This window comes from Populus nigra, chromosome 15 (assembly GCF_951802175.1).
Source record: "Populus nigra chromosome 15, ddPopNigr1.1, whole genome shotgun sequence".
In the NCBI taxonomy this organism is placed as follows: Eukaryota; Viridiplantae; Streptophyta; class Magnoliopsida; order Malpighiales; family Salicaceae; genus Populus; species Populus nigra.
Window position 1 is genome coordinate 5,004,079 of NC_084866.1, and position 11,723 is coordinate 5,015,801.

Sequence of the window (11,723 nt, forward strand, 5' to 3'; positions counted from 1 at the left end):
TTTATCTTAGTATAAATAATTCCTATTATTAAGTGAAAATTCTTGAAGCAAATTAAGATTCCTTAAATAAGATTTTTTTTTATCCAATTATATTATATGTCGCCAGAGAGATAAATCATCTTTAGAAACAATCAACGTGATTTCTTTGTAAAATGAAACGAGAAACCTCATATATGCATGACTACTTGTTAATTAAATAGCTTATTACATATGGTCTTAACTTATCTTCATATGAAAAAACAAAAACCATTTAAACAACCTGATAACTAGTTGTGTACCCATTCTACATTGTAGAACATTTTTTTATGTTAAAAATGATGTTCAAACAGCGCAAATGTGTTTTAAAGAAGGGAGAAATTTGTGACTTGAATCATAAACCGAATTGGGTTAAATAAGTTGGTTTTATTTTAATTAGATGATACAAAACTAGATAATGACATCTAATGGACCAAATTAAAAAAAAATTATAAAGATAACCTGAGAAAAAAAAATATTTTTGTAAATGGAGACAAATGATGTAACTCAATTCTCAACCTATTAAATATTATATAGAAGGGCAAAATTAGGTAAAAGAAATAAACAAAAAAATAGCTCGAGTTAATTCGACACGAAAAACTTGTAACTCGGGGAATAAAAGGTGAGCCAACCCGAGTTAACCCACCAGACCTGCAGTCCAGGTTATGAGATCAAGATAACCTAATAGAAAAGAAAATGTAAGAACTCACAAAGATAAAAATAAAATAAGAAAAAAATTATAAAAAAGATATCATCACGTGTTAACTTTTTAAACATGTGACTCGCAGCATTAGATCTGAAACACCCTTTCTAAAAAAACTATGAAGTTCAATTCCTAACCAATTAGATGTTGAAGGATTAACTTGGAAAAATAATATCAATTACATAAAAGGATTAAAAAAACAATTAAAAGAATGAGAGATAAAAATTAAAATACAAAATAAATTTTATTTTTTATTGAATGGTGAAATTGAAAAGAAACATTAATTGAACTAAAGGAAAAAAAAACAATTAAAAGAATGAGGATAAAAATGAAATAAAAAATATTTTTTTTTTATTGAAGAATGAAATTGAAAAAAAATTAATTCAACCAAAGGCCTAAAAAAATTAAGAACTAAATTGAAAAAAAAAATAATATATAGCAAATTGGGATGGAAGGATGAAATTGAAAACAAATAAAACTTCTATAAGAGGTTCAAGAAAAAAAATTCAAAATCAAAAGAATAAGGACTGAAGTTGAAATACAAATAACAAAGAAAGTCAAATTGTAATTTTCAAGGGAAAAGAGATAAAACAAGGGAAACAAATGTCCATTAGCGACAATCCGGTCCATCATTGCCAACACGTGCCGCACTATTAGAAAGAGAACGCGATAATGTTTCCAACAACATGACAAAAGAAGTACTTTTAAATGTTAGGAGGCACTACACTAGCTACCCGAAGGGTGTGAGTGTCTCCCACGTGCTGGAGAGTGTGCAATACATGTCATATCATTTTTTTATTTTATTTTTTATATATAGTTAAATACCAAATTGCTCATAAGTTGATTTAATAATAACAAAAAACCATTATGAAAAATTGAAAAAGCCTATTGACATCAATTTTAGAATTTTTGCTTTTAAAGATATTTTGGTTGCTTCACTATGCTTTATAAATTTTTTATATGTATATTTGGTTAAATACCAAATTATTCCCTAACTAACATTATAATAACAAAAAAACCACAGTAAAAATACAAAAATACCTTTAACACTAGTTTTAAATTTTTTTGCTTTCAAAGATTTTTCGATCATTTCACTATGCAATTAAAATGAAAAGAAACTTATTTATCCTTTGTGAGTTTGGTCATGACTAATAGGTATTGTGAAAAGACTTCAATGTTCTTGGAATCTAATGTTAAATTTTTTGAATGGAGCGGCTAAATTCTAGTGAGCAAATGAATCTCGGTGAAAAATATTTTTTAAATGAGGTTTAGTTTTTGTTGATTGGCCTATCAAACTTTATAAATTGATTTTCTTATTTAATTGCTTTTATTTTAGGAGTGTGGTTGCTTTTGATGTTTTATACTTTTTAAAATTATATTTGTCTTGAAAAATATCAAATTAATGTGTTTTTGTAGTGTTTTTCAATGGTCTTAATATCCTGATGTGAAAATAAAATAATTTTTTTAATATATTTTAAAATATTTTTTTAAAAAAAAATACATCAGAATACCAACCACTCCAAGTATAATGTAATGGAAAAATAATAGTTATATATTCACGTGATCAATTTATATAAGAACACTAACGGCAAGCAAATCTAACCAGCCGAGATGTCAAAGATTGTTTTTGATGTTTTATATTAAAGAGACGAGACCGAGAGCAGGAGAGGGATGGGATGGTCAAAGCAAGATATGATTTAGGCAACAAAACCCTCCATTTCCCATACTCATTTTTTTTTTTTATCTTTGGTGGACCCCACTCGCCACATCAACACTGTACGTACGGACAATGCTTCATGCGTCACCGAAAGTGGCCGTTCATTGTATCAGAACATGGAAACATGCATGCATGCACGCGCTCTCTCTCTCTCCCCCCCCTAACTCCCTATTACCTACCTGCCTTGCATTTAATATATTGTTTAAGAGTGTGATAATAATATTTTTTAAAAAAATATATATATTAAAATAATTAAAAATACTAAATATATATTAATTTTAAATAAAAAAATAAAAAATTTCAAAAACATTTTTAAAAAACAAGTAGAAATTATTTCCCCGCATGAGTTTGGTAAACTTTTTTTTCCTAGTCACGGACTCAGTTCATGGGATTGCACGTCATCTTGTTTCTTCCTCCTGTTTTTTTTCATACAACCGTGGTTTTTTATGGACCTTAATATATATATATATATATATATATATATATATATATATATATAAATCATTTTATAATAATTCATTGTCATAGAATAGGCTAGCACGTTGCAGGTGGTGACAATGCCATCATTATTTTTAGATAATTGATATGTTGTCGGTTTTCCCTTTTTTTTTAAAAAAAAAAATACTAATAAAAGAATAAAACAAAGCCAGACACACGGGCCTGCTACAGCTGGCCCAAGCGACACACCTGACCCTTCTCTATCAATTTTCTTTTACACTCCCAGGATTTTTTATTAAATTTATTTATTTTCTGATTTTAATATGGTTATTAAATATTATTGTAAATTCTTTATATAATTCTTAAATAATATTATAATTTTTTATTTTAATCTTAATAATCTCTTTTTAATTATTATATTTACTAAGATAAATAAAAAATATTATCACACTTTTAAATATTATCTTAAAATATTATTATAAATTTACTTTTAATTATATATATAAAAAATATAAATGTATTATTTTAATATTTACTAAGATAAATAAAAAATATTTAATTTCACGTTTAATAATAATGGGAAAGAATTTTCTAAAATCTAGTTTCGTTTCTTGTTTTTACATTTAAAAAGGAAAGATCTCCCCGCACGGCAGCACAGCACAGCACGGGCATACAGGCTGGTTTTCTCAAATTAAGTGTGAGTTTCAGCTCTTCCTCTCCATGCAATTGTCACTTGGAGACCTCCTGCTGCAGGATGCAGTTGGGTCTGATAACAGATTCTAAATTCTGTAATCGACAATAGTAATGACGTACTGAATCTATTGGTTCAGTTCTCCTTCGTACCCCCAAAAGAGAAGGAAGCTTCATATGAATTTCTTAATTAGGACAATCATCACTTGCAAAGATTTCTATTCATTTATTTTACTCCATGCTACTTTTCACAAGCCTCGAAGGATTTTGCAGGTCTCTCTCTCTCTCTCTCTCTTGAATGTGGGTTTGATCTTCCTACTTTTCTAGGTTGTTTTTGTTTGGATACAAAATGGTTAGTAATTTGAAGGCTTTTTGTTTGGGGGTTTATAGAAAAAGTTCGAGTCTTCCAATTATTATTGTTATTTGTCTGATTCATCAATAGTTGATTGGATGTATTGAGCAACAATTCATTTATGAACGAGAGCTTCTGATGAATGGTAGACTATGAGTAGGGATTATTGATTTGTACTAACACTTTAGGGAGAATGTGGAGTAGTGCCTTATTCCAGTTTCGTTAGTCGTGAAAAATACTAATTGGAATTCTGCATTGATGTTTCCTAGCAATTCTGGAAGGTTCTTCCTAAATTGTTATTAATGGGGTTAGAGATCCATGCAGATGGTTTTAGCCATGCTAGAGTTTAGAGTTCAGACTGTTGAAAATTTTGTTCTTATGGCGACCTTTCTTCAAATGTGAAAACAAGGGATCTGAATATGAGAAGAGATTGGTTTTCTCCACATACTATTGCTGCCGGTGACACTCTATCTATTCAATACATTTTGACTTTCAATTGAAAAGGGAGTTTTTTCTTCTTCAAAGTGTGCTTCTATTATAATGAATTATGATATGATGGCAAGATAAGTGAAAGCTGTCATAGTGTGTGTTTGATAATGCATTGTAGGTGCTTCTTCAAAAATTCGTTTTGGCTGAAAAACAATCTATTTTGATATTTTTCTAGTGCTTTTTGATGATTTTGGTATCAGCATATTAAAACCATCCAAAAGCACCCAAAAGAACATCAATTTTGATGCTTTGCCAGCCTAAACACACCTTGAATAGCACTTCCATATGCATTACCAAACAAAAATTCTAGGAGAGGGGGCCATAGAAAATTATGGTTATTGGTCTCAACGCTAACTGGGATGACTTACCAATAATATAGCTGAAATTAGACGCTAAAATATCTTGTAGCAGGCCCAACTATCTAGGATGAGCTTTACTCTTAGATTACTGCAATGATTTCTTTTGTCTGTTTCAAATTTTTTTTAAAAAGGTAATGGTTAAAGATTGTACAGGTTTTCCTGCTTTGTTGACCGCTAGACATAAGGCTTCATAGTTTATATTAGTGCTCTAAAACTTTTTCAATAGTGATTAACACATAAAGGGGATTGCTGAACTAGGAGTTAACTCAGCCTAATATGAAATGCTGGTTGGTATGGTTAGATGCAGTGTAGTTTATGATTACTAGTTATTGTTGGCCTAGAATATTAGCCATGTTAAGACGCTGGTCCTTTTCCTTTCAGCTTTTGAAAAAGAGAATGCAGAGACATGCTTCACTCGTGGACATGGTGTTGACTAGTTGATGCTTTCATTTCAGCAAACTTGTTTCTTCTTTTAATATTTTCCTTGATAGGTAGTTTGTCGTTTCCAATAGTTACAAAAGCTTCAGCTATTAGTAAATTGCACAAAATTTATGATGCAAACCTTTGTTCTTAATTTCCCCATCTGCATATTGGTTCCCATTGTCGGTCATTCCAGGTTGAGAAATTCAGAACTATTTTACCAGAAGGGGAGTTGCTGGGGTTCAAACTGAAGAACTTCCAATAGAATTGGCTGGTTACCAACTTAATTTCCTCAAACTTTAAGATACTAGTAATTGTCAACAATATATAACAAGAACGTGCAACCAGTTGGGCTAGAACTATAATTGAATTATTGGTTGTTACCTAGTTGTGGACTCTTATGCAGTGATCATAAGATGAAGCAAACAGTAAAATGTCAGACTTCACTTGTGCGATTATATGTCCACAGTAATGTAATATATCTTAATGCCATGTACAGAAAATTTTATATCTCATTATAAATGTCCAGAAAATAATGTTTAACTAAAGGCTCGTGAGCTTAATAGTTGCCCTTTTTTCGTGACTCAGGGGAGGAAGCTTGAACTCTGGACTCCCCAGGAACTTTAAATGTTCCCTGCCGGTTGAAATCTTTCCCTATGAATAAAGCCCTTTTGTTCACATAGATACATCAAGTAGCCAGTAGCATGCTATACTCTGCTGTTTCTTTAGAATCCTGCAAAATCTACAACTGAGGGTAGGGGGTGATGTCCTGGTTGTATAGCCTAAGCACTTAGGCAGTTTGCCATAAGCGTCCAAGATTCATATTTATGTAACAGTCTCTGCACTTGCTTGTGACTGCACTTTCCGAGAGGAATGGAATGGATTGCAGTATAGTTCATAAAATGATTTGATTGTACTTTCTGTTTTGGAAATTCTCTGTTGCTTGTTCTGTTTCTTTCTTTCTTTACTTTGGAGAATTCACAATTGTTTTTTCAAAGGTCATTAGGAGCCTTCATTTTGTGTTTGTTCTTATATAATTCTTGGCAGGACTTTGGCATGTTTTTCTGAAGAGACCGTCTTGTTGGTGATATATGATAACTATCTGCTTGATTGTACTGTAACAGGTTCAATATCTGAGGGTGTAATTTGACACATCAATGTTTCATCATAGAAAGTGCACCAAGCTATATGTCACGTGGACAATTTTCTGCAATGGATTTAAAAGGAGCTTACGATGTTGAGCATATGAGTTCCACGTCAAGAATTCAGCATGAACTGTGGCCTCTTGATGGAATTGATCCAAAGAAAGCCAAGTTTCCGTGTTGTCTTATTTGGACTCCACTCCCAGTTGTCTCATGGTTGGCACCTTTCATTGGACATGTTGGCATTTGCAGAGAGGATGGAACTATTTTAGATTTTTCAGGATCCAATTTTGTGAATGTTGATGATTTTTCTTTTGGTGCTGCTGCTAGATATTTTCAACTTGATAGAGAACAGGTATTAGTTCATGAATACTCTTTGTATTATCTCCATCTCCGTCTAATGCACCCATGCATATGCATGCACACAGACACAATTACAATGACTGTTGTCACCATTTGTTGAGAAAGTAGGTTAATGGCACTATAGGACTTAAAATCCATGCTCATAGATTGAATTATAACCTAAAAGATGTCAGGTCAGGTTGACTGAATAAAGCGATTTCTCTGGTTAGCCACATCTTGATGTTGAGATACACCCAACTTGTTTTTCAAAATAACTGGTTGCAATTATGAATTTATCAAGTACTTTGCTATTGTCTTTTTTTTCCTTTTCTTTTCTATCCCGCATTACTTTATGAAAGAGGTGCTACAAGTTGATCCACTAACCATTTTTTTCTGCGATATGATTTGTAAAATTAGTGTTGCTTTCCGCCAAACCTAACTGGACACACATGCAAGCATGGCTACAAGCACTCAGAATATGGGACTGCGATCACATGGGATGATGCTCTACAGTCAAGCATGCGTCACTTTGATCACAAAACATACAATCTTTTCACATGCAACTGTCATTCATTTGTTGCCAACTGTCTGAATCGGTTATGTTATGGTGGATCAATGGATTGGAACATGGTAGATGTGGCAGTTCTAATACTCTTCAAGGGGCATTGGATAGATTGGAAATCCATCGTCAGATCCTTCCTTCCTTTCGCAGTTGTGCTTTGCATAGGTGTATTGTTGGTTGGCTGGCCCTTCTTAGTTGGCCTGTTCTCATTCTCTCTCCTCCTTATGGGGTGGTTTTTGTTGGGCACGTATTGTTTCAAAAGCCTGTTAGAATGCTAAAACTTCTGCAATCTATGCTGATGGCGTTGATTAGGCCCATTTGGGTATGAAGTTGAATCAGTATATTGTTTGCAAGTGTTTATAACGCCAAATACAGTCACAACACCATGGAAGTCGTGTTGATGCTAGGAGAAATCTCTGCCCCATCTTCATGAAAAAATGAACTCATTGTAGGGTTGTTTTGGAAGTGAAACTGAATGTTCATTGATTGAGAGCATTACTTAAATATTTATTATGCTGTTTGTCCCCAACCTGGGGACTAGAAATCAAGAGAGAAGATCAAAACCTCAATGCCAGGGATTTAAGTTAATTGCATGATAAGATTCATCCAAACGTAGCATTTCAAATTTGCGATTGCATGACTCTTGATGTTGGGTTTCCAGTTCCTGGAACATCATGATTTCAACCAGCATTTTTGCCTCCTCTCGAGAAGATTTAACTACCAAAAACAAGAACTGATTTTTAGTTAGGGCAAGCACGTACTTCAGTTGCTTCACGGAACATGCTTCAACTTATGAAACCTAGTAGAAACTTGATTCCCCGAAGGTTTATTGCATTCATCCAAATAAAAGGTTCCTTGCTACGTTGTTCCAACCCTTGCACATTACAAAAGAATATATTGCACTTAAATGCTACCTCATGCAGGAATCTATCAGCTGGTATTACAAGATTTCCGCCATGCTGAGAAGAAAAGGAAAATGCTCAACAGAAATGCAGACAAGCATTTAAATATACTTAAACGTCTGATCTACATGGTTAATCGATACCCAATCAAGAGGAATGTCACGTCTTTGATGCCAATAAATCATGAAGCAATTGTGTACAGTAATGCACAAGCCTACACAGTATATCATGTACAAAGAACACTTCCGTACAGTTCCAGTGGCAGACTTCCAGCATCACATCTGATTTTAATGACAAATTAACTCCCGTTACATTCCATTATCTGAAAATGGTAATCAAGACTAGTAGGTTGATGACGGATGCTAAGATGAAAGGTCGTATATCCATCAATGGAGACACAAAAATGCACGATGGTGGCATTAATCTCTCCAATAAATTTATCAGATTTAACTGCAAATATAAACGTGGCAATCTAAATCTTACCTCTTTAAGATCTTTAAAAGAAGATGTCTCTGCCATATTCAAACGGGTTACAGCATACTGCCATTGAGAATTAACATTGGGCAATGGTGCCTGTCGATCACAAGCTAGCAGGATCCCTAAGAAATGTGAAAATATTATAAGAAGCTTACCGTTCTTCTTTCTAAGCCCCGTTTGTTTGATGAAAAATAATTTTCTTTTAAACAATGAATTTTAAGAAAGTGAATTCCAGAAAAGTAAATTATTTTCTGATGTTTGGTAGTGTAATGAAAAATAAGTTGGAAAACACTTTCCAGTATTTGGTTATGTCATGGAAAATTAGCTGGAAAATAACTTATTAATATTTTATTTTTCTCAAGTTTATTAAAATAATAAGAAACAAATCTTACAAATTAAAAAGTTGAATGAGAATGAAATTGAAAAAAAATATAATTTCATAAATTATCTCAAATAAAATAAATAATAATCAAAATAATAGAGATCAAATCTAAAAAATAAAAAAAATAAAAGATAAAGAAATTAAAATAATAATAATTAACATTTCATAAATTGTTTCAAAAAAAAAAAGTAACAATCAAAAGAATGAGGAGTAAATTTGATAGATAAAAAATTTCAATAGAAAAATAATAAGGGAAAAGCAAATAACAATTATAAAAATGAGGACCAAAGTTAATATAAAAATTAAATTTTAAGAGATGAAATTGAAAAATAAATATTCGAAACAAAATATATATAGCAATCAAAAGTTTGAGGATCAAATTTTATATAATCAGCAAATAATATGACATTTCTAAATTTTTCACAACTTCCGGAAAGTGTTTTTCGCCCAAATTTTACAGGAAAACACTTTCTTGAAAACCAAGTTAAATTTTCCTTTAACTGGAAAGTGTTTTCCGTTGACCATCTTTTTTAATGTCAAACAAACACAGGAAAGTTTGGAAAATGGTTTCCCGAAAAGTGAATTTCAGGAAACAAACATAGCCTAGATGTTACTTGACATCATTTCGGACCCGTTTGTTTGCTGAAAAGTAGTTTTTTTAAAAAAATGGTTTTCTTGAAAAGTAAATTCCTGGAAAATGAATTATTTTTTTATGTTTGGTAGTGTCATGGAAAATAAGTTGGAAAATAGCTTATTAATATTTTATTTTTTTCAAGTTTATTAAAATAATAAGAAACAAATCTTACAAATTAAAAAGTTGAATGAGAACGAAATAGAAAAAATTCTAATTTCATAAATTATCTCAAATAACATAAATAATAATCAAAATAATAGAGATCAAATCTAACAAATAAAAAAAATTGAAAGATGATGAAATTAAAATAATAATAACTACAATTTCATAAATTATTTCAAATAAAATAAGTAACAATCAAAAGAATGAGGACCAAATTTGATAGATAAAAAATTTCAATTAAAAAATAATAAGAAAAAAGCAAATAAAAATCATAAAAATGAGGACCAAAGTTAATATAAAAATCAAATTAAATCAAATTTTTAGGGATGAAATTAAAAAAAAAAGATTCAAACAAAATATATATCATTAGGACCAAATTTAATATAATCAGCAAATAATATGATATTTCTAAATTTTTCATAACTTTTAAAAAGTGTTTTCCGCCGAAAATAAAAGGAAAACACTTTTATGAAAATCAAGCCAAATTTTTCTTTAACTGAAAAGTGTTTTCTATTAACCAACTTTTCTAATGACAAACAAACACATGAAAGTTTGGAAAGTGGTTTACAGGAAACCACTTTCCGAGCAAACAAACACCCCCTTCGTGTTTTTTCTCCTTCCATAGTGTAACTTTGACGAGGAAAAAGCTTTGAAAGAGTAGGATCCATCTCATCTTTAAAAATCAAAACTAACAACCTTAAGGATAAAAAAAAAACTTTCTTTGGAAAAAAGAGAGTATGCCAAACACATTTTAAAGTCTAAGTTGTGTTTATCCCAGTATCATAAAATAGGCTTAATGGGCTCAAGGCCCAAAACCATGTGTATAAATTAGGCTCAAGCTCACGCGATATGATTTTTGTTGGGCTAGAATAGCCCAAAAGCTTTTTTTTTAAATCCGACTCAACTAAATAGGTTGAGTTGGGATGAAAGTCCAACCTCATTATTTACCAACTAACCCAACCTATGTGCATCTTTCAGCAGAAAAGAAGGAACATCAACATCCATTTTAATTTAATTACAATGCATTGATTTATTTCATGTAAAGATTTGTGACATGGAAAACAAGCAGGGGGTAGTTATCTGGCCTAGGGATGGAAGCAGGCTAGTGGTGGTCTTGCTAGTGTAGTTGGTGGTTTATGATGGAGTTGTTGATGAGGGTGGAAGCAACGATAATGGATGTTAATTGTTGGTGTAGCTTTTAACTGGTGTGTGGTAGAGAAGGATGGTTTGATACTTGTTTTTTTTTTGTTTTTCTTTTCTTTTCTTTTCTCATTTTCCTCATCTCTTTCCTTTGGTTCTCTTTCCTTTCTTCACCTCAACTTCACCTTTATTTATCGAGAGTGAATGAGATGTTTAGGATCCCTTCCAAGCTTGAGTTTTGGCACTTGATTCACTTAGAAATGATCCTAACCATTGGCGATAAGCTAACAACCTAGTACTATCAAAACTAGGTTGTTAAAGCTAGTTGGGTCAAAGGTTTTAGCCACTTATTGCAGCAGCTACAAGGTTGCAAACCAGCAGGGACAAGGATGGATAGGTAGTACAATGTCAAAATGTGAGGGTGATGTGTTTTTTTGTCTTGTTTGGTGAGGGGATGAGAGAGGACAAAGACCTAAAAAACAGCATTAAAGACAGCTTTCTCGGGTTCTTTTTAAAGAAGATGAATAATGTCAAATGGCATGTTGTTTGACTATTTTCTTTTTACTTTATGTTGACCAAAATAACATCATTTTGTGTCATTTTGGTCAAAATGCACTGTTTTGTTTAAATCAAATGACATCATTTTAACAACTTTAGATTTAGTTAGGTTATTAAGCTTTTTTTTTTATTTCAGCTCTTAATTTTTAAATTTATTCAATTAAGTCCTTAATTGAATTTTGATTTCAAGAATTAATTTAATTTTTTCCCTGTAAGATTTTAAAAGGACCTTTTAATTT

At 31.6% G+C, this 11,723-nt stretch overlaps 1 protein-coding gene across 2 annotated transcripts; it reads left to right on the plus strand.

Moving 5' to 3' along the window:
- Positions 1 to 3,481: 3,481 nt before the first annotated feature.
- On the plus strand, positions 3,482 to 7,733 carry LOC133673812 (protein REVERSION-TO-ETHYLENE SENSITIVITY1-like). Of its 2 annotated transcripts, none has more exons than XM_062094708.1 (3): positions 3,482 to 3,570; positions 6,308 to 6,680; positions 7,085 to 7,733. In XM_062094708.1, the coding sequence occupies exons 2-3, from the start codon at positions 6,372 to 6,374 to the stop codon at positions 7,505 to 7,507; spliced, it is 732 nt and encodes a 243-aa protein (XP_061950692.1). In that variant the 5' UTR covers positions 3,482 to 3,570; positions 6,308 to 6,371; the 3' UTR covers positions 7,508 to 7,733. The 2 variants fall into 2 exon arrangements, with proteins under 2 accessions (XP_061950692.1, XP_061950691.1); XM_062094707.1 differs by having other exon boundaries at positions 3,507 to 3,836.
- Positions 7,734 to 11,723: the final 3,990 nt, after the last annotated feature.

Bases quoted from the DNA above. Each gene is read 5' to 3' on its own strand.
- LOC133673812 (XM_062094708.1), top strand. From the start codon at position 6,372: ATGTCACGTGGACAATTTTCTGCAATGGATTTAAAAGGAGCTTACGAT. The intron at 6,681-7,084 runs GTATTAGTTCAT...TTGTAAAATTAG, and splicing joins TTCAACTTGATAGAGAACAG to TGTTGCTTTCCGCCAAACCT.